At 38.3% G+C, this 23,267-nt stretch overlaps 2 protein-coding genes across 3 annotated transcripts; one reads left to right on the top strand and one right to left on the bottom strand.

Moving 5' to 3' along the window:
- The first annotated feature begins 957 nt into the window (after positions 1 to 957).
- Positions 958 to 9,745, top strand: LOC120790869 (afadin- and alpha-actinin-binding protein-like). The gene is made up of 14 exons (XM_040128826.1): positions 958 to 1,079; positions 3,062 to 3,176; positions 3,607 to 3,758; positions 4,142 to 4,345; positions 4,610 to 4,720; positions 4,856 to 4,991; positions 5,093 to 5,168; positions 5,505 to 5,685; positions 6,503 to 6,650; positions 7,114 to 7,250; positions 7,604 to 7,777; positions 7,944 to 8,061; positions 8,518 to 8,665; positions 8,783 to 9,745. Exons 2-14 carry the CDS (start codon positions 3,158 to 3,160, stop codon positions 8,868 to 8,870), a joined length of 1,692 nt encoding a protein of 563 aa, XP_039984760.1. The 5' UTR covers positions 958 to 1,079; positions 3,062 to 3,157; the 3' UTR covers positions 8,871 to 9,745.
- Positions 9,746 to 10,012: 267 nt separating this feature from the next.
- On the bottom strand, positions 10,013 to 22,013 carry LOC120790868 (vitellogenin-1-like). 2 transcript variants are annotated; one of them, XM_040128824.1, is made up of 34 exons: positions 21,974 to 22,013; positions 21,165 to 21,185; positions 20,762 to 20,913; positions 20,425 to 20,676; positions 20,179 to 20,340; positions 19,941 to 20,089; positions 19,701 to 19,851; positions 19,449 to 19,606; positions 19,202 to 19,367; positions 18,995 to 19,120; positions 18,682 to 18,900; positions 18,382 to 18,599; positions 18,194 to 18,291; positions 16,322 to 16,446; positions 16,137 to 16,238; positions 15,915 to 16,034; positions 15,623 to 15,809; positions 15,099 to 15,192; positions 14,825 to 15,010; positions 14,568 to 14,709; positions 14,260 to 14,476; positions 13,599 to 14,176; positions 13,452 to 13,496; positions 13,257 to 13,337; positions 12,959 to 13,165; positions 12,720 to 12,862; positions 12,499 to 12,634; positions 12,279 to 12,402; positions 12,013 to 12,193; positions 11,829 to 11,923; positions 11,470 to 11,564; positions 11,088 to 11,253; positions 10,754 to 10,927; positions 10,013 to 10,668 (listed from the first exon to the last, which is right to left on the bottom strand). In XM_040128824.1, the coding sequence occupies exons 1-34, from the start codon at positions 22,011 to 22,013 to the stop codon at positions 10,556 to 10,558; spliced, it is 5,223 nt and encodes a 1,740-aa protein (XP_039984758.1). In that variant the 3' UTR covers positions 10,013 to 10,555. The 2 variants fall into 2 exon arrangements, with proteins under 2 accessions (XP_039984758.1, XP_039984759.1); XM_040128825.1 differs by having other exon boundaries at positions 10,754 to 10,915.
- Between the last annotated feature and the right edge of the window lie 1,254 nt (positions 22,014 to 23,267).

Below are 23,267 nucleotides of genomic sequence, written 5' to 3'. Positions count from 1 at the left end.
AATTTTCAAAATTTTACAGGCGGAGTAGATTTGATACAATTACTCATTACCTTTATAGAATAAGAAAGAACAGTCGTTGTTCTTTTTGCAAAGTGTTGCTTACTGTGCAGTGCAATGAGTTATTTTATTGTATTGTTCTTATATTCAGTGATAATGTAAATTGCATTAAAGTTACTTTAAAGTTATAATTTTGTTCATTCTTATGGCGTAAGTATCTGGTCACAAGTGCAGAATAATAGAGAGTTATGGTGCGTGACTGTCACTTCAATTGTGTCACTATGTGACATTTTGGAAGTCTTGCTCACTTACACACTTAACTGACTTTGGTTGGTATTTCGGAACATACAGTTGTATGCAAAAATGTGGGCACCCCTGGACATTTTTGTTGATGTTTGAAGTGAAAAGAATTAAATACAAATGTTAATGCAAAGTTACTTTTTATCTCATGAACTTAAAAAAATATCAACTTCAGTGATCATCATCTCAAATTATTCAGCCTCCTCTGCCAGGAACATGAAAATAATTTTGAAAATAATTTGTTTCTAAAATGTCTGCTTTGGATTCCTATTTGTAAAGCTTCCAGATACTATCTATCCTGCAACTTTTTTTTTTTTTCACACATCACAATTTCAATTCGGTCATGTGTCTCTTCAGCCTCCACACTTTAGTGTTTAGAAGCCCAAATCAATATTCCTTTCAGCTTTACAAATCACAGATTGATTCATATATAATATGGCACAATAAATACAGTGAAACCTGGTTTCTTCCCAGACTGTTTTTTTTGAGAATTACGTTACTTTTCACATTGTTATTCTTTATTAAAGGGGTTTAAATAATAACATCGGCATAATTAAAACGACGATTTAAAAAAATAAAAAACCCTTAAAGTTGCCAACAGAAAACAGCCAATTATATTGAGCCGTGTTTGGTTGCTAGACAACGATTCGGCCAATTAGCTCGCTGTTTGGTTTGCTTGCACTGGTGTGTAGTGTCATTTGGACAGACATGGCTTCGGGAGCTGCCGTTGTGTCGTGAAGGAAAGAGCAGTTTGGAAATAAATTACAAACTGCAGCGTATAAGTAAGTAGTCAGAAAATCTTCTTATCCACTTCTCCGTATAGTAAACATTTTAAACGTCTGCTTTTGTAACTAGTCCACTCGTTTAGCCAGCCGTTTTGCTTCAATGTCAGATTGTTTCGAGGTAACGGCGGCTAACGTTAGTTTAAGACTGACTGCATAATCTTCTTTTATTCTTTAACGTTATTAATGAACTATAATTTGACCTGAGTCAAACCTGAGTATAATTTGACCTGAGTCAAATTAAATTTGACCTGAGTCAAATTATACGGCGTCCTGGAAGTAGCTGGTTAACGCCAGACTATATTTATATTACACATTATTACCGACTGCAGCAACAACATACTTGTTCCAGTCTGTACAGTACAGTTCATATAAAGCTAAAATAAAGTGACACCAGCTGGCTTTGTGTTTCCTCTTTAGAAGGCTTAAAAGTAAGTAAAGTTATTCAATTCTCTCTTGACACCTAAATGCCAGTGTTTGTACAGCCTTTTTTTGGCCAGTGCCAGCAATGACAAGAGTTATTGAGATTAAATTTTAAGTAGTTACACTATAAAGTTACATTCCATTTTTAAGTGCACCCGGGTAAACCTAGAATTAATAGGACTGAAACGGTGACATTTGACTGAATAAGGATTTTTTTTTTAGGCCCTTAAACAAATGTACACTCAGTTGCCTGTGTATCAGGAACGCCTAGCCAAAACGGATGCATTCTAATACAGCACTCCTGTAATAAAAACAATGTTTATCTATTGTAGTAAGTTTCTGTTGAAAATGTGTTAGAGAGGTGTTGGTTTTACCTTTATCGTCATTTTGGAGGCTGTAGCCTGGGGTGCTGTTGAAGTGTATTGGGTTATACTGACAGGTATGTCTAATATTTTGGCCAACCCTTCTATATCTATATAGGTATCTATAAAGGTAGGATTCTTTGCAGGACTGTTGTATTCGACTGCATTATAGTTTTAACTAGGTGTACCGGACAAACTGGAAACTGAGTACATGTAGTTCAGTCTAAGCTGTCCCCTGTGATCCCATCAAGTACCTCGTCTAAGAGGGACCACAAACCTAGAAATCCATTCTGCAGATACTAACTTTGAAATTTCACATTGGAGATTTTCTACTACTTCTGTAATGAATGGTAATTAATGAGTTAAAGGTTAACAGTTGCTGAGTAGTCAGTCTAAGCAGGGTGCAGGCGTGTTAAGCTTTCTGGTTGTAGGTTTGCCATCTGTCTCCCCAGACTGATTAAGTATCGCTTAAACCTAAAGGTAGGTCCCCTGAGTTAATGAGTCACAGCTTTCTCATGACTAAAATGTATGAAAAATTCAGTTTGCAAAATCATCTTCATAAAAAAATTAAAACATTTTTTTAAATGCGGCTTCTGCTCATGTTCTGATAGCTGCTGATCTGAGATGAAGTGTTGTAAATTATGCTTAAGTTTTAAATGATATCTCCATGCACTGCAGTATGTCTCTTTGTTGATATTGGCACTTTTCCTACATAAAGAAAAAGCTTTTCACCGTGTTTCTAACTCTGTGGCCCTGCAGACAAATCACCACACTGTCTGTCTGGGATTAGTCTGATCAGCTGATGATAAGAGCATTGGGATAAGATGCTGGCCTGGTCCTAGCATATTACCTGTTAAATACTCAGCCTGCAGGGACAATGATGAATGAATGAAATGTAACACCCACAACACCAGCAACAACGTCAACATAACAATAATAATAAACTTTGTAAAAGACTCTCTAAATAAACACACATTTTAATAAGGGTATGGAAATAATGACTAATAACATCATGCTCACTGCTTAGTTCGTTTACTGTGATAGATGAATGAATTAGCCCTCTCGGATCTGTTGTCCTCACCCTCTGTTCTTTAGATTGCTGCATGTTTCCACCCCTCACCACTTCATGTTTACTTCCATTGCCTTGTAATCCAGGCTGTGTTGAATGGGCGCTGCTAATCTGACCCTCTATTTCAGGAACAGACTGCGTAGGTGGATCTTGTGGCGATCTCTGTGTATCCTGCACATGTAGCAGACGATTCAGACACGTAGCCTCAAGGCTGCACTGCAACAATGCCAGAGTCCTCCCTGGGTGAGTTTTCTCACATCTTTTAACACCACTGCATACACACCGTGAATGAGACATGTTGAACAGTCACTTCCTGTGATTAAACTTAAAAGTTATAAACATGGCAGAAACATACAGCACTTCCACATGCTGAGAAAGAGGAGCATTTTACAAATTTTGTTATATGACTTTTGGTATATGTTTGCCGTGTTTTACAGTGTTCTGCCCTCAATAGTCGGCAGGTTACAGTATAATTTTGTATCCGTATCAAGCCTTGTGAGTAAGGAACAGGTAAACTTACATAGATGACAGATGAATGCTATTCTTAGTTTTTGTGCCAAGGGTAACTTTAGAACATTTTATATGAAGTGTTTTCCTTTTCTTGTAAAACATTAACAAATTAGCATAGGCCTATGTACTGTATATATTTGACAGACTTTTTTTTCCCCTGAAGTCAAGGACATTCACAGCAGCCCCGCTGAATGTAGAGCATCCCCTTTGAGGCAGTTTAGCCAGTCATCGCTGTCACTGCACAGAAACTCCTACATGCTCAGTACCTTCTGCACAGAGCACAATGTGCAGGAATGTCTGTCACACATCAATCAGGTTGGTAACCTTACACATGTCTGTGATGTTATATTAGTACAGTTAGTGATTCGTAAATGCTCATGCCTAGTGTACTCAAATGTGTACAATATGACTACAGTCTCCTGGGTTTGATTCTGGCTGGGGACCCTTTATCCTGTTTAAAAAAATCTAAATATCATCAAAAGGATCCATATAAAAACTTGAAGAAAAGGTTGTTTTCTGTCGTTTTTTTGTATATAGAATGTATACTGTATGTACTGAAATGGAGAGATTAAATCTACCCTCAGACAGCACTGATGCAAAATGTTTCAGACAAAACATTAATGGTAGCTAGCGGTAACAACAACATATCCTTTGCCCTATATCTTTTTTTTTTTTTTACTTTACTGTCACTTTTACAGGAGGTGTCATCTCTTGGCCTCCCACCAGTTTGGACGGAGTCGGCCGGCATCCCACAGCTAAATGTTGTGGCTGTGCTAAATTGCATGTATGACCTGATTCAGCTGCACCGCAGGGGGGTCCAAACCCTGGAAAACATGGAAGTGGAGCAGCTTAAGTCAAGCAGCAATGTGGACTACCTGCAGCTCACCAGCACCCGGCTAAAGGTATAGTAACATTTATACCCAGTGATCCCCTGAAATTAATATTGTATTTAAATACAAAAATCCATATTAAGCCTTTAGTAATACAACCTGCAGTAGATAAGGATGAATAAAAGCTAAAATAACCTCTAAGCACATCAGCTTTTGAGAGTTCTGTTTCTTCTCATCAGTCATCTTTTTTTTTTTTTTTTCTTGTGATGAAGTTGTATTTGATAGTGTTCATTTCAGTATGTTGGTCGCTGTGTGCATGTTACTTTGTTATTATAGGAACAGCTTGAACTTTCCAAAAGAGAAAACACGGGACTCCTTGAGAAAGAACGGCAGCTACAGCTGAAAGTGAAAAGTTTGCAGAACTGCCTGAAAAATGAAAAAGAAGAGGTACTTTCTTTGGTAAAACTGCTTCAGACAGTGTTGAGTGAATTCACAGACAGGTCATCTCTCTGTGTATAAGCAGGACAATTGAAACAGAAATTTAAACATTAACAATTAACAGTTTTATTTCCCTCTTGCCAGGTGCAAAAACTTCAGAACATAATTGCAAGTCGGGCCAGTCAGTACAATCATGAGATGAAAAGGAAGGAAAGAGAATTTAACAAACTCAAAGAGCGTCTGAATCAACTTCTGGTTGACAAAAAGGAGAAAAAACAAGGTAAAATCTCTCCAGCCTTATTCTCTACATTTTGAAATGTAAAGTGGCCCTTTCTGACTTGTCAATTTCTTATTTTCTGTGTTTGTCATTCTGGCTTCCAGCCATTGATGTACTAAACAACATTGGAAGAGCTGATGGGAAGAGGAGTCTTTGGAAAACTGAAAAGACAGAGGCAAAGTAAGCTCCATTCTTATGGCTTTTTTGTCTAGTCATTATAGCTCTATGAACTTTGTTTCAAAACACTTATTTTGTAAATAAAAACATGCAGGAAAGAAATAACATTACCAGAAAAAGTACTTAAAAATTGGCCATCCTGCTTTTGAATCTCAAGCATCTTGCACATTAGCTCCTTTGTCAGTTTTATACAAATTTATATTTAGCAGCATGAACTTCAACCATAGCAGGCAGTGCTTAATTGTGGGTTATAACTTGAAGTATTTTCTCTGTAGAAATGTTACTTTGTCAGTATGTAATTGTTTAATAAACACACACAACTGTATTTCTTGTCCTTAGGCATGAGGGGGAGATGTATAAGACTCTGCTGAGTGACTACGACACCCGACAGAAGGAGCTGGTGCTGGAAAATGCGGAGTTGAGGAAAGTGTTGCAGCAGATGAAAAAAGAAATGGTGTCCATTTTAAGTTCAAGGAAACTGACTCTGAAAGGGGACAAACATGAAGATGGTTGCATACAGGTCAGACAACAATTTTTTTTCTTTTCCCATTCTTAAAATTATTCAGCCTGAGAAATTTTTATCATTTATTTATTTATTCATTTATTGTTCATTAACTTTTGAGATGTGAAACTGTTGCTTCCCAGTCCCTGCTCTTAATTCATTGCCCATAAGTTTTTCAATTTGAATATATGAAGACCGCTATTACACTGCATGTATTATGGGGTATCATTTGAAGTGTTTTAATAACAGTGGCAATACCTGAGTTTCTGTGCAAAGATTTAAACAGTACAATTTTAAAAGCGTACTTTTGGAACTCCTCAAGAGGTTGTTGTTCATATCCCTTTTTTATTTAACAAAAGAAGCCAAGTTCTCAAATATGAAATGCTTTTTAATCAAGTAACACCAAACATACAAGAACTTTGTCTATTGTCATAATTTTGATTTAAATTAGTAACTGATCTGATCAAAGAATAAGCCACTAGCATGACATTAACACTAGGAATCTGACCAGCTTTCTGTACTTTTTGGACCACTTTTCAGTGCTCTGTGCTATGGACATGTTTAGGTTGTACAGAAAAAACGTTTTTTATCAGGTGTAATTAAACATTTTTTTCCCCCTTTCTTCTCTTTGTATTAGCAGTAGTATTTGGGTAGAAACCAATTTAAAAAAAATAGAAAAACAAACAGACACAACGATCGCAGCTGAAATTGTTTTACATTACATACATAATATTTGTTTTACAGCTGATAATCATCCACATGCCTGTTATTTAGTTTGGCAGGCTTGTTTGGCAGATATGTTAACAATTGAAATATATTATCATTATCCTGTCAGGCTGACTCAGAGGAGGAAGAGGATTTGTTTGATTCCGGTAAAGAAAGTGTTGAGCTGTATTGTGTTCATGCTCGGGAGAAGCTGACCAATAGTATTCGCCTCCAGTGGAGAAGACTCAAGAGCCACGTAGAAAGACTGGACAGCCAAGGTAGTCTTCACACTGCACAGTGTCACTGTTTGACCTTGATAAATGAAGGAACTTTGTGTCATGTAAGGATTTCAGGGGAATAGGAGAAAACACTCTAATTCCTCTCTAACCAAAAAAAAAACAGGTTTGCATTCATCTGGCAAAAGAGAATAAAGTCATAGACCAAAGAATCTTGTTCAACCAAAGAGAAACTGTCAGAGCAACCAAAGCATGCTTACATGATATACCGAAGCCTTTGGTTTGGTGACTGGACTGAGTAATATGCTGGATGAAACTGTTATTTGGTCAGTACTCTATGTTAAAACTCAAGGTGAAAATCAAAGTTTCTATGGAAACAACTAAAATACAGAAAACAATATTCCAGTGACGTTCCAGACTAAATCCTTACTTCCTGTTAAAACCGACATGTAAAGATGGATGTAAACATAATTATAAAGTTGGATTTTCTGTTTTGTTTGTGCAGCATCTTTTGCACAGATGGGTGAAAGTAAAAACTCTGATGCTGTTTCACGAGAGACTCACGAGGAGGAGATGGACAGACTAAAGCTCGAGATCCAGCAGTGCAAAGACTATATTCAAACACAACAGCAGCTGTTGCAGGTAAGACTGAATTCACACTTAAATCTTTGAATTTCATAAGTTCAAATTGCCAGCTGCAAAAGCCAGTTTTACATTGCTGAGACAAACGGGCCATAATAATTTTGTACAGGTTTGAAGGGTACTTTTTTTACTCGGTTTTGTTGCTAAGTTGAGTTCTTTTAATTATTATCGATGTTAACTGTTATGAAACATTTACCAAACACAGGGTCTAAGATGTCTAGGGCACTAGAGCACCTACACTGAACTCCATTTTGTTTGTTGGTGGAAAGACATTTTATTAATTACTGTACACAGTGGCTCCCTAAATAAATTGTGGCTAAACCAAATCATACGTGTTTTTTCTCTTGGTGTAGCAACAGCTCAGTTCTCCGTGTGATGAGGGGACAGCATCCCTGCTGAGTGACTGCTACATGTTGCAGGAGAAAGAGCGCCTCAGAGAGGAGTGGAAGACCCTAGAGGAACAGAGAAAGATCTTTGAGAGGGAGAGGAGGAACTTCACAGAAGCAGCCATAAGACTGAGCCATGAGGTGATTTATAAAAAAAATACATTCCAAAAATTGGTATGAAATAAAAAATCAGGGAATAGAGCAAATACTGCACTGGGTGTGAAATATCTGTGTGCTAAAAGGATTCATTTATATCTTATGTTTTTTGACTACTTTTGCGATGACTTGTATCTGGTTTAACTTACAGAGGAAGGCCTTTGAGGAGGATCGTGGGACGTGGCTGAAACACCAGTTTTTAAACTTGAGTCCATTTGCAGATTCAAAGAAACCCCAGATGTCAAAGTCTAAAAGTGCCTTTTTAATATGTGAGTGTCTAGTCCTTCTCAAATCCTCTACTAAAATTGCCAGGTTGACTGAGGTGTACTCACTGAGTTGAATGTATAAAAGTTAAATCACTGAATAATAACGGTAGTCAATAAACTGAATTATAGTGATGGTAATAGGTTACTACTACTAACAATGTGCCAGCCTGTCATAATCCGTTTATACTGTGACTGTGATGCAAGATACAGATGTCTAAAACTGCTGCTTTATTTGTAAACATGTTTTCAGTCATCTCTGTTTACTGTAGGAAGTGAGCTCAAATTACTTCAGTTCAGATTGAGAAAACAGAACCTTTTTTTTTTGATTGACAAAACATTTGCAGTCATATTTGCAAGAAGATCTAAATCAGTTTTAGGAGTTGCACTGTGGCTTTCTGTTTCTTTTTCCCAGCTGTGGCCTTTTTCTGATATCAATAAAGTTTCATATTATTTTGGCAGCTGAAACAGAGGTGAGTGCAGCGTCGGCCTCAGAAAAGCTCATCAAATGCCCATCTGACACAACCTCCCCCACACACAGATGTGTCCCACTCACGTCACCATCCACATCCAACCTGAGTTGCACACTTTGCCTTATCCCAAAAAACAGGTACAGTGTCTCTATTTGGGCAGTGATTTCTGAAACATTAAAAATCATTACATAATGTACCGTCAAAAAAATACAGTTAAATGTTGTCCCTGACTCTCTGTGAAATGTGATTTCCAGCTCAACCAAACCAAAGACGAAGACTGAGCACGTTGAGGAATCAAAAATCTTCTGTAATGGAAACGTTCCAGTTCAGCACAAACCTTGAAACAACAGTAAAGACCACAGCAGCCATACAGTCACAGGGGAATAGAATAGCTCTATATCAAGCCTAAAGCTCTTATCTTCTGAATCAGGATTTATGTTAACGTCTATAAATTATGGATTATGTGTGGTATTTCAGAACTTTACCTGAATGGTGAACGGCAAACAACTTGAAGATAGATTGTATAATGATTAAATAGCTATTAACAATCGAAGCCAAACGAGTTGTGGTTCGCTGCTGGTGTTCTGTGCTTTGTGTGACCGAGAGAAAATTTGTATTCGAAATGTTTTTTTTATTAGCTCACTGTTTTATTGTTATAGTATGTGATACATGTATTTATTTATTTATGTGGTACTCCAAATTTAGTTTTGGGAGTCATATCTCATGTCTAGCAGCTTCTTAGTCTGAAGGTAATATTTGTTTGGCAATACAAATGATACAAATGTGCAACAAAAGATGTTGCTTGGCCGTGCTTATTGGCCGATGCTGCAGCTAAAGTTAACTATAAGTTGGTGTTTATATCACTCACTTTCAAGTTATCTTATCGTGTTAAACTTGTCAGCTGTCGCAGAGTATATAGATTTAATGCCGCTGTTTCACTGAATACAACAAGAAAACTGGTTAAAATATGAATTATGTTTATGTAGCTTATTATAGAAATGTGGCTGATTAACAACATCGCTTTCTTGTGTATGTTGCAGTTGCGTTACTAGCAGGTGATGTTTGATGTTTCAGTTAAATAGGAAGAAAAGCTGTAAAATTTAACACAAATTACATAATGTGTAGTAGATACTGAAGGTAAATAATTTTGGTGTCAATATGAATGTAAATTCACCATTTTTTATGAATGTGTTTATCTTGGCTTTATATTGACAGATCAAACAAATTCTTACAACAGGAATGTATCATGATGTATATAGACTATCTTCTACTCTTGAAACATTCAATATACATTGTTGAAACACAAGACATTTCATGTCATTTGATCTTTATTGGCCTCTTTTGGAAACAAGTTACGGATTATCAACAGCACTGCTCCTCCTAGCCAATTCCATTGAGCTGTAGCGGCCTGTGACTATCAAAATGGATACCATGGAGGTAAACCAAATGGTGAAGCAATTCAACAGAAATGTCTGTTGAAGAGATACGTACTGTAATAAACAACTTTATCACTGTCTAGATTTGCTCTTGTAGGTTTCTTTTGGAGCTGAACTGTCTAGCAGTATTGGCTAACACTGATCAATATCTTTACCACTATAATGCAAAGATGTTATACTGGTAATGCTGTGCAAAGGTATAGGGCTATAAAAGTCTAACATTTGAAGTACATTATTAAGGAACTGAAGTCAATCCATTTGCCAGACAGTTGATTTAAGTGTTAATGATTTATCAAGTATTTGGAAAGCTTTAAATGAAATGTGACCCCATTTAGATCCTGTTGCACATAATTATGTTTAATATTGCATACAAGCATCATAAATGATAATGTATACAGCTGTGTTCAGCTTCACATGGTGGAGGGACATGGAGATGAACTGTATAGTTTCTTTTTAAACACATGCAATTTTGCACTTTTACAAATCCTCCATACTTGTAGTAATGTAACAGAAAACTTAATTGTAGATGCAGTTTATTTATAATCACATTCAAAACATTTACATGACATAAGTGACTGACAGTAGAAAGTGTTAAGCACACTGAGCGGTACAGCTGCAGGCCAGGTGGGCTTCTGCTGTTTCCTTCAGGTCCTCGCTGTTATCATAGATGCTGTGAAGAGACTCTGGGCGATTCATGGCAGAATCTGGGGGTAGAAATATTAGGAACTGGGTATTTTTCTTCACATTTTCATGTTCTGTCACTTAATCTGTGATTTCTGGCACACTCACCAGCAGGTAAGCAGTGGAAGCCAACTGTAACAGCTGTGGTCTTCACAGGGAAGCAGCCGGGCAGGCAGTGCAGCACAGGCTCAACAGAGAAGCATCTGGATTCCTGCCCATGGATGTTTACCTGCTTGTCCAGCTGCACAGATTCAAGCTTCATACGGCACTCTGTAAGTGCTTCTGATTAATTCAGTGCGTCATCACTTGGGTTACAAACTTGTATGCAGTACTATAAATTTAATTAGTGTCTTATATCAAAGTGGAATATAAGGTTTTGGGGCACTTATATGAAAATGAACGTGGCTGTAAATATGATTCCAAAATGAACTTTGTGTCTCACCAGTGGTGTCTCTGCAGGTCTTGGCTGGCAAGACCCAGGAATGAGCATAGCTGGTTGCGTTCTTAGTCAAGCGTCCATTGGGTGTGCGGTACTCCTGTCTGACTTCCCCATCAGCCCTTCCACAGAGTCCACAAGTCTGTCCCTTCATCCAGTCCACAACTTTAACCTGCAAGGTAAGATCAGATCAGACATTACACACTATCAAATGCACAGTATCTGTCAAATTTATCAAATGTAATATAGTTGTCTAAATCTTTTTTTCTAAGAGGTTACAGTTTTAGGCTTGGAATCATAATTTATACAAAATATACCCTTTATATTTAAATGAAATTTTTTTTTTTTAACCTACTCTTAAATTGTCCATAGTTAATGACACATTTACCTTCCATGTGTTCTTGTCAAAGTAGACTTCATGAAGACCATGGCTTGGAGCGTACACAGAGATGCCTTCACCCTTTGGCCTTATCTGGATTTTAGCTGTAAGAAAGAAAAAAGTTTCATAATCATTTACTTCAAGCAATTTAAGTACAGTACATACAAATGATTTGACAAAACTTTTTTTCTTAACAGAACCATGTATTAAGGATGAAGTTAAATGTCTCTTTTATAGTGAAACATGAGCAATGTAGGCTTATTGCTACCATGATTTGTAGCATGATTTTGGTTTGTAATATTAAATTACATATTGCTGTTTTTCTGAAGTAAAAAATTTTGATTGGGTAGTGAATGTGTGTAGAAAACCTGTGGGATGCTGGTATGGCAGGTTGTTGATGGGTATTTCCATTCCATTGACCTTCAAAATCACGTCTGTGTTCTTCGGGTACAGGTCAATATCACTACAAATGCAGAAATGAAAACGTCATTTAGTTTTGTCAGATTATGGTTGAAAACTACAGTTTCTTTCCTGTTTTTAATAAAACCTCACATGTCAGCAATCTTCACATTGATATGGTTCTGTTCAATGTGATCCTTCTTAAGCAGAACCATAAATTTCAGCTCATCGGTGCAATCTTGTGCCAGAACTTGGTAGCAAGACAAAGGCATCTCGTTCTTGTATCTCCTGTTGTTGAATGTGGTCAGTGTGTCTCTGTTGAAGCTACATTCAGCTGTGAAAAAAGAAAATAGGTTTAATCTTTAGCACAAAAGTAACTGCCAATGCATTTCATATTAAATAAGACGATAAGCCAGTACCTGCGCCAGCCTTGGTAAAAAAGTAGTGGACTTTATCAGCAAAGTCATCGAAGGGGGTGAGTCCTGTGATGTCATCAAGTGGCAGAGCGATAGGAAGACGCAAAGCCAGCTCGTAGACAGTACGCTGTAGATGGAATAATTAGTAATTATTTTATTACTTGTGAATTATGTTGAAATAAATAGGAATTTATATTTTGTGAGACAACTTAATTAGTCATACTGTTGGTGTTTTCCAAATGAGGTCAAGTGTCCTGTCAGATGTTGCAACCACAGTAAATGAGAGCTGCTTGGCGCTGTTTTTATCCTTTCCTTGAATCATGCCAGCTAGCATGGAGGCAGGAATGTAGTCATACACCCTGTAAAAAAAATTTTCAAATATAGTTTTACGTAGTCTATATTGCATGTGAATAGGCTCAAGACAGTATGTATGAAGCTCCATACATCTTTGCGTAGCGTTTAAGGGCAGAAGGTAGTTCGTTCCAGGCTACTCTGACACGAGCTGCAGGGCTGCGACCAACAAGACCAGTCTCGGCTGTGATCATGGTGTCATACTGCTTGCAGTCTGCTCCCCAAGCTAATCTGGCCTAATGAGAGAAGTGCCGATAAGGCACCTGGTTTTAAGGGTAGTTTTTTACATGTTATGTTGTAAGATCTATAAAATAAGCAAGACCATTTCTTACTGTGACTTTGTGCTTGGTTAGAAGAACTCCATCAGCACAGAACTTCCAGTTGTTATCAGCAGCCAAGGCAGTCAGAATGATCTGAAGTCTGGCGGTAGGTCTGTCGAGGTAGGCAGCCAGTTGGTATCCCTGCGTCTTGTTGTCAGCTCTGACAACACGGAACATGATCGCAAAGGTAGGAGCAGCTTCATTGCCAAGGAATTTGTTCTGTGGGATCAATCAAGGTTAATCCGTATAAGTACATCCCCAATTCCATCAGTGAAAAGATCTGAAGATTATGAAGATGACCAAGATTCACCTTTCTGTAGATGGCCTCAAAGCTTGAGGCACTGCTTCGGCTCCTGGAAACTGCTGCTGAGGTGGCTTGAGAGGTAAGAGGCTACAACAATTTTGTATTAACTTTAAGGGCCATCTTGGAAAAGCTGCAACATGTGTTGAGATGTTCAAACTGTACTGTACATTGTCAAATGGTTAAAGCACAATCTAAAGGTACCTGTATCTTGTGGTTCTTCTGGAACTTGTGGTGATAAATCACTCGCTGTTAGGAAGAATTTTTATTTCAGATTCCATGCTTACTGCGATATATGTTTTCATTAATGTTATTCCATGCAAACTCACAAAACAATCTTGTGACATTTACCTTTGAGAGACGAGCACTAGAGTGAGAGGAACTTGAGCTAGCACTGAAGAGAGATGCAAAGCTTGATGCAGAGCTGGACCTGGAGGAACTGCTCAGAGATCTAGAGGAGCTGCTGCTGCTTCTGCTGCTGCTTCTGCTGCTTCTGCTGCTGCGGCTTTTTCTGCTGCTACTGCTACTGCTGCTGCTGCTGCTGCTACTGCTGCTGCTGCTGCTGCTGCTGCTGCTGCTGCTGCTGCTGCTTCTGCTGCTGCTAATGCTTCTGCTGCTGCTGCTGCTGCGTTGAAGTCTACTGGCTGGAGGAGCTGCATCAGTGACCTTGCTGCTGGCACGAGATGAGGAGCTGGAAGAGGAAGAGGAAGACTTGGAACGAAGACTTGAATGAGAACTGCTGGAGCTGGAGGAGGAGGACAGGGTGCCGTTCTTCAGACTAGGAGCCAGGATTCTCTTGAGCTTCATCAAGACTGGTCTTCCCTCAACGATTTCCTCTTCACTCAGGTTGATCTGCTTAATGAGCTTCTCTGCAGCCTTTGGCCCAACTTGAATCTCCATCTCCAATCTCTCAATGACTTCACCTTCAACTGAGAGTATCATTAAAAAATGTCATTAATACTTGGTTCAAGCGTGCTGCTTCCACAAAAAGTGTTGTGTTCTAAATACTTACTCGGTTTGAAAGAAAGAGTAACAGAGTGCCTTCCAGCCAGCTTATACAGAGCAACGTCTCTGAGGTAAGCAGCGTTTTCAGTGGCAATCTTGATACAGCCTTTCAGTCCAATGGCAACAGTCTTAGCACAGTACTTCTTCTCAAATTGAGCTGCTTTGCGTTTTATTGTTGGCTTGGCAACTGCCACATCCTGGGAAATCATCTCTGATGATCCTGACTATGAAAAGAAAGACATATTAATTATATCGTAAATGTAGATACTATTTTGGCTATATTAAAAGATATTAAAAGACATGTTTAAAACTCACCAAACTAGCTGCAGCAGAAGAAATAATCTTAGATCTGAGAATCTCCCTTGAGATGGGCCACAAGACCTTGGCAGGGATAATAGGAGTGATTCTTGCAGCAGGAAGGTCCTCAACATTTCTTGCCACAGCAAAAGTCTCAACACTGTTGAAGTAACTAGAACTTAATCATGTGGGCTTTAAAGATAAATTCATTTTAGGTGTGACAGAAGTTAAACAGTTTTAAGGGTACACAATGAGTAAAAAAATGTTAGGCTTACTTCACAGCTGCAATGTGTTCAGGCACAGCAACAGGCAGAGCTTCAATCCTAAAGTTGCCCTCATTGATGTCAAGTCTTGCGGCGATTTTGGCGGGTAAAATGGAGTTGAGCTTGGCTCTTGATATCAGGGCAGCCTGGAGTATAGCGGTGTTTATCCCCATCACAGCAAATGTGCTCACAGCAACACTACAAGTAGAAGACATTTGTATGTTACATTGTATGATTTAAACTATTTTTGCTCATTTTTTATTTTACTGTCAGATGTTGTACCTACCTCGGTTTAATCTCAGTCTCAAGCTGCATGTCTGTCTTCAGAAGGTGAGCGAAATGGAAGTTTTCAGGCAGAGGTGGTGTTGTGGTCGCCTTGACTAAAAAAACAAATAAATCCATGTATCACCTCTTAGCATAATACTTTAAATACTCTTGGTTCCATTATGAGATTATATTATGTAATATGTCTCATCAGTGATTTAATGCTATTTTTATGAAAGCCAAGTGCATTGTTTCCCTTTTTTTCTTATAAAAGCAACTCAATGGCGATAAATCAGCATTTATTTTTTAAAGTCTCTAAAGGATATATTTGGTATAGATAATAATGTTGGGCTTAATAAGATATCATTAAGGTATTTTCAACAGTCAACACTTGTTAAGAGTATGGGGCTATTATAAATGGCTGTTTTCAAGTACTTTCAAGAGCAAGTCAACACCTTTTTTGATTAGCTTAAGGGAGACTGTTTAACTGGGATAGGTGGGACTTGTAACAATCTATACTGTAGATGTTTTGTAGCTTCTGCTTACTTTGAACAGCTGCAGCAGCCACAGCAGAAGTGTACAGACTGAGCTCCATTGGAAGACCAGCAGCAGTAGGCAGGATGCGTCGCACCTCAGTAACCAGCAGAGGCTTAGTAAAGTGGAAGGAAGCACCAGACAGCAGAGCCTTGAAAGTGTTCCTACCAAATGCCTGAACAGAGGGTGCAGTGGCGAGCTGTAGGAGAAGAAATTTTCAAAAACTGGTGTCTTGCAAAATTTTGATTAAGAAATGTCTTACGAAATTGGTCTCAAGGTTGAGACATTGTCATTTGAACCACACCGCAATGGCCTGATCAATCAAGGCTTTGTCAATGTTGGCAAAGGCAATTTCTTGTCCGAAGAACTTGACATAGATGGAGGCCAGAGGCTTGCTGTTGGGCAGAGACCTCCACTGAGAGAGCTGTGGACAGAGGAAACACACAATCACTGTGTTCCATCAGGTGACATTGTATGATATTCTATATGTACGTATTTGTTACTTGATGGAGTTTTATTTGCTTACAGCCTTAATGACACGCTTCATCTTGGTGATCCTGTCAACACTGTCAATAACTGCAGGGTTTTTCAGAAAAGCCTCCTGGACTCCCTCAGTTCTCACTCCAACCTAGGAAAAATCAGCATGTTAAAACAGTAAATTTCTAATTAGTAATTGAATGTCTTAGAAGCTAGGGTCTCTTTTCGATTTACCTCCAGAATATCAGCAGCAGCTCCAGTAAAGTAGGCACTGGTCTTAGCCACAATAGATCTAGGCAGAATGGTAGTAGCATCATTGATGTAGAAAGCACTGGCTGCAGCACCGAGCATCAACGGACCTGACAAAGAGTGTTAAACAATCTATCAGCCAAATTTTATTTGTACAGCATCTTCTGTACAGGTTAATGCAATTCAAAGTGCTTTAAAGCTGACAAGCTGATAATAAAACAGAACAAATGTGAACAGTAAAAGCAATTTGACACTAATGCACACAAAAAGAGATTCATTGTAATATATATAAAGTAATAAAAACCAAATAGGTTTCAATGCAACAAGAACTAGATAAAAAAAAGAAAGATAAAAGAAAATTCCAAATAAAATATAAATGAGGAAATAAAACATTTTAAAACATGAATAAAACAAAGTAAATGAATAAACAGTAAATAGTAAAATATTAAAAAAATATAAAATACTCTAATCTAAAAGCCAAACTAAAGGTGTAGGTTTTAAGTTTATGTTTAAAAATATCAGCACTTTCAGATGCTCTCTGTTCCTCAGGCAAACTGTGGCTTGTAGCATTAAAAACTAAGAGCTGCCTCACCAAAAGCTTTTGTCCTGCACTTTTGTACAACTGAAAGACTCCTGCCAGAGGACCTGAGAGACCACACTGGCTCTTACACTGGAAAATTCAGAGAATTTAATCAGAAAAGTGGAGAGAGTTCGAGGGGGGGGGGTATATATGATTAATGCAAACAATGGTGGCTGACACTTAAAAGAAATAGCATTATACTGAAAAGCAGAAAATGCTCCAGTGTCAACTTCTCTATGCTTTAGGGTTTCAGAGCATATTGCAGATGGTCCCCGACCTTTCCTTCCCTCTCTGCAGGAATGGGAGAAAGTAAAGTTAGCGGGGCATGCTTCTATAAGTGTTGCAGGTGCATCTGCACCCAACCTGGTTTCAGTGAGAAATAGACAGTCTAGCTCATGTTTAACAGTAAGGTCACTGATTCAAACATCCAACATTTGTTGGATAATGTCCTCACATTAAAAACAGCCATATTTAACTTTGATGGTACTTGGACTGTCTCCTTATCTCTAAGTTCAGGAAGTTTTGTAGTGATATACTGTAAAAGGGATAGTTCATAGCTGCGCAATGAGGTTTCGATTTCAGACTAGGACAGGTGTTCATTTGGCCTATTAACAACTACATTCACATTAGGGTATATGGATAACAATGCTAAAATAAATTGAGAGATTAATTAAGAGATTGATTTTGTCTATGTGAAAAAAGTCCACGTGTGGAGCATTGTGAGTGGAGCTATGTGTGCAAGCTGAGGAGTCGGGCGAGAACTGGCTAATACCATGGCCCAACGTAGAAACTGGACCACAGATGAAGAAACTTTGCCCATGAATGCTGGCGACTGAGGTAATTTGTACTGACATGCGTTACAATCTTTTTGGCATTTGGGATGCAATGGTAGAATATCCAAAGATAAGTTCATCATTTTTTTGTAAATAATTTCCTAAGCATTGACTGTACTGTTGTAGTTGTGTGTTGCCATGCTTACTATTTACACATACCGCCACTGACAGGCAGATAGAAGTACATAAAGGCTACTAATAACAACGAAATAAAAAAACAGATGAAAAAACGTCTGTTAAAATCAAAACACAACAAAAGCTTGAAAAAAGTAGTTTTTAGATACATACGTATATCAGATTAAGTACTTATCCCATTTTGGTGCAAGCACTGGTAGAACTTGTAGTTGTTTGGGCTTGATGAGATGAAATTAGATGACGACACTGAGAGAAAAAAGAAACTTGAGGTAACTTAAAACTTGAGGTAACTTGTTACTCTGGCCTTACTGTTATAGATGTCCATGTAGATGGCTTTGCTGAATCGTAGGCTCAGTCTGTCCAGCCTTGGGCTCAGGATTTTGACAGCGACGTTGCAAGCTGCGGCACTGCATGGAGAGCATAAAACAGCTGAGTAAACGTAGATCAGTTCAAGCAGATAGACTTGATGATGAACAGGGATCATAGAGTGCTCTTACACTGAGGCATGGATAGCGGCAGTACTCCTGGTCAGGGACTTCATATGAGAGTAAGTGAAGCTTGCTACTTGCAGGTTCTCCTCTGACTTCACAATGTTGGCAAGAGTTGTCACCAAACCCATTTGAGGCTTTGTCTCAAACAGCACAATGCATGCAAGCATACGAAGCTCTGGGTGAAGAGCCTTGTCCATGTAGAGCTGAAGAGCCAATTCCTGGATCTAATTTGAAAGAGAAAGCAAACTCAGTATGGAGTTCTCTCAGAAAATTAGTTTGAAATGCTCTTTGGTGTTGAGAGTTCACCATTCTAGGCTCCTTCTTTGCAATGTTCCTCAAGGCCATGATGGCATCAGCATGGACTCTCATGGGCAGAGATGCAGCTGCAGTGCCATGTATGGGCAGGATCTTTGTTATCGGCTTAAGGCTAGTAGGATGGCCAGCGTTACCCAAAACCTTCAGGTACAGGATGATGTCCTGGGTCTCATCCTTAGCGACAGCCTCTGCAAGGAGCTCCTGGATGGGCTGTGGGAGGAAATGAGAAATTAAGATCCCCTTTTCTCATCCAGAAATGTATTGAAGACTTTGAAGTAATATGAAAAGGACAAGGTTACATCACCTTTATGAGTTCAGCAGGGCAGAAAGCCTTCTCAGCACAGTATTTGGAAATCATGGTACCATAGCCAAGGAAGACAATCTCCCGCAGAACTGGGTTCTCCAGTATTTTATTGAGGGCTCCGAGGGCCTAGAAAAGAGCAGCAATCAGAAATGTTTCATATCTCCATTGTTATTACTGACAAATTAACTTGCATTGGGGTTTACCCACCTTGACCAGCTTGATGGCCTCAGTGCTTGCTGTCACCATGTGAATGGATGCAATCAAAGCCTGAGCTGTTTCAGCAACAGTCAGCTCACCAGCCAGGAATTTCTCCTTGATGAATCTCAGAGCAGCAGGTGTTCCGATGACAGGGATGGCATCCAAGATCCACTGTCTGAAGATGAAAATGAGGTGAGCAAACCTGTATAAATATTTTTCAAATATCTTTTTTAAATGTTCAAACACTAAAAGTCACCTGTAGGCAGGTTTGTTTCTGTATTGGCTCCAGAGCATTTCCAGGTCTTCAAAGTGGGCTGCACGGAGGACCTGAATGAGCTCCAAAAACTTAAGAGGGGCATCTTCATGGACTCTCTCCACATTGTGGGCGACCAGATGATTCAGAATCTCCACAATCTAAGAACACATGAATGATAGGGAAGTCATTAAATATGATAGAGGTTAACCAACTATCATTCATAACCTAACTGATCTTTTAAAGAGAAGAGACCTGGGCCTGTGCATTGTTGATCTTGATGAGCTGAATGGGTGTCTGAAGAAGCTCGGTGGAGAACTCATACTTGAGAGATCCACGGTGAAGATATTGAGCCTCGATGGGTACAATAGGGGCCCTTTGAATCTCAAGGAAAACCAAGGATTGCCTTGAAAGTAATGTGAAAAGCAATTAACCTTCAGCTCTGTTAAATCCGAACACTGCCATTATAACATTCCTCAGGCTGTATTAACCTACTTGGTCTCCATCTGAGCCGCTCCGTTCATCTCAGTGAAAGGTGAGAACTGGATCAGCTCATTGACAGCTGCCTCCAGGATCAGGACGCCAGTAGCAACTGGCTTCAAGATGTAATTGTATGCTGTAGCTCCTCTCAGGTTCTTTGAATCCTGTCAAGATGAAGCACACAGTTGCTTGATCATGCAACATTTTCTACTTTCACAGATGCATTCACGACACAAAATGGGTTTGAACCTACCTGCTGGCACTTTAGACATTTCTCAGTGTATGCCAACCCCATGTCCTTCATGATCTTCTCCTGACAATGGTTCAGGTCCCTGGTCTTTGTCAAAAGGATGCGTTCAGCCTTTTCGTCTTCAGTGATGGCATAGAGAGTCTTGCACACACCCTGAGCTCCAGCCTAATGAGAAGAGCATACATTTACTAGAGAGATTCAACCTCCTGTAGTGGATTTATAGCCAGTACTGGAGGATGTTTGACAAACCTCCTGCAACTCGTAGACATTATGTGTCTTCTTGATGTTGAGCTGAAGGACATTCAGGATACCTCTGTAGACATTCAGCACCAGTGTGGAGATTCCCTCAGGGGCAAACATTTTTCCGATAACACCATTGGCATACTCAAACTTGATGGGAGTCAAGAGCTGAGCTGCCAGCGCTGAAGTCAGCTTGGTTGCTGGGATTAAAGGATCCTTAGGCCAGACACCACTGTACTCATAGAACTCAGGTTCCACAAGCTACAGTGTAAAATAAGATTTATTACAGGGCATTTTATATTTTAAAAGTAAAAAGATTGTTGTCTCCCAGGATTTTGATGTTTACCTTCAGCATGTATATATTTTGCGCTGCAGCACTGATGAGAACTTTGCTGCTGACTTTAAGTCCGGCTCTTGCCAAACCTTCCTCTGGCAGACCGCCCAGGAGCAATGCCTCATATTTGTACACATAAGTCTTACCAGCAGCAAAATCAGGAGCTGTAAGCACAGTTTAACTCAGTGAGAGGTACTCTACTTTATATCAACAACTATAAGAGTAATTTATTTATTTTTATCATATGAACCAAAAGTTACGAAAAAAATATATTTTACTTGGATAATTCCATTTCATTTAACTTTAGCTGTGTTCAATGTTGCACCATTGTGTGTCCAGTTACCTTTCGGTTTCTATATATTGTTTGGAAAAATGGAAACTGTCTTTTAAGAATACAATAAAGTACTGAACTTACCAAAGTTATGAGTGTGACCCGCTAAAATGAAATTGAAAAGAAATTAATAATCCAGCAAGTAAACGATCAAACCATTAAATCTAATTCTAAACATCTTAACATCTTTTATTGAATTGGGAAGAATGCAATCCAATCCATTGTAAATATCCTAAAATTAGAAAACAAAAAAACGAATAGGTGTCGGTAAATGTTGATTTTGTTTTTTGTTTTTTGTTTTTCTTAAACTGGAACTATACTACTAATTGGAAAAGATCAAGATCTTTATCAGGCTACAAGAACTTGGAGTAGACAAAATACTTTGAATTTTTCTTAAACTGTACAGCATCCCGTGTATAGTATACAGATGTAGATAGTGATACTGATACATTTTTTAGCAGTATGTAAAATATTCATCGGTTATTCCTCCTTTGTCACTTGACATTTTTTTTAGTTTCTCCGAAGGCCTAAATATTTGTCTTAAAGCAGCTACAGTAGCATACTTTTCTTTACTAATTTTAGGGTATTTCAAGGTGTTGCTCAAGATTTAACCAAAAAATCTAATCTCTAAATATTTTAACTTTACTGGCAATTTAAATTGGTATTGTTTTACTACAGGGGGCAATTGCATGTCAAGGCACAACAATAAAATACAATAGTAACTGTCACTTCTTCTCAACTGTGTGAGAAGCAAGCTGCTGTGCTGTGATAAACAACATTCAACTTTGATTTCTTCTTTAAAAATTACAACCTTGAATGCATTATTTGAAGACATCCAAAGGAAAAATCTACAGTCAGTGAAAGATGTTCACAAGAACAGAAATCATACTCACCCACAAGGGCCACAGCCAGGGCAAGTACAACCACCCTCATGGCTGACAGGGATGTGGATGCCTGAGTGATAGGCCGCCTTTTTAAAGGGAAATTTTGTACTGATTAAGTCCAACAAGGATGTCATGAAGGTATGACATGACCTCTGGCTTGTTTGATCGATACACTCTATTAGATAGATAGGTTATCTCACCTCAAAAAAAAACTTGGGTTTGCCTTGCCGAGGGTGACAGGGCATGTAGCAGTGGATGAAAAGTTAGGGTCACCTGACGTTGTTGTACACAAATGTGCCAAGTCAAAGTCAAGTATCATGGTTCAAGATGTCTACCGTGTCTGACAATTCATTTTACAAGCACGTAAGAAAAACCAGTTTCCTTACAACAATCCTTTTCTTTTCTGGGAGTTGTTTTATGTGCTCTTATTTGCAAATATGTAGTTATGACATATAAAAATAGAAATAATAGGCATGCAGTACATTTGTCCAAAAAAACACATTGAAGACTTTATGAAAAAAAAAACTTTTGTTTGTATAAGATCTAAAGTCTTGAATAAGGGGCCAAAAAAAAGAATGATAAAGTCCTTACTTAACTGAGCAGAATTTAGTTTATTTTACATATTCATTTTTAATTTTGTGAATGCAGTGAATCTTGTTGCCATGTACTTTCAAAGTTCACACAAGAGGCACCATGACTATGGCTGTTTGCTCACTTTATTTGTTGAGGTCAGGGTGACCACTGATGTCATGATATTTCACAATGAAATGGTCACTCCTATTTCACTGTGAAATGGAATTGACCATTGTTACTATGTATTTACAGAAAGTGTTCATTTTGTGAACTATCTGGTTGTTGGTGTTGCTCTGCCCATTTCTTGAAAATGCCCACTTAAGCTACACATTGAAAGCATATAATGTAGTTGACACTTGCTTCGGTAAAACTTCACAGTCTATGTTTTTCTTTTTATTAAATTAAATAATACAAAATATCAATTAAATATTTCTCTTTTGTATGAATGGCTCTAACACTGGTATTGAATGATGCAAATGATCAAAAAAGTCCTAATGATAACCGATAAATGCTAAGAAAACATTAAGCTGCACATATATTAACTAAATAAATAAAATCATTACCACCTACTTTCATCCTCCTGATTTAGTTGCACCATTACACTGATATACTGTATGGTTGCACATTTCAAAATTATTCTTAAAAAATGAATGAATGAAACAGTAATCTATAATCGGCTTTCATTTTTGCTGACGCACTGTACCTGTCACTCTGTAATTTTTACTCTGTT

The sequence above is a fragment of the Xiphias gladius genome, chromosome 6, assembly GCF_016859285.1.
Source record: "Xiphias gladius isolate SHS-SW01 ecotype Sanya breed wild chromosome 6, ASM1685928v1, whole genome shotgun sequence".
NCBI lineage: Eukaryota > Metazoa > Chordata > Actinopteri > Istiophoriformes > Xiphiidae > Xiphias > Xiphias gladius.
Note: the sequence above shows the minus strand (reverse complement) of the source record. Positions and strands in the feature narration are given on the sequence as shown.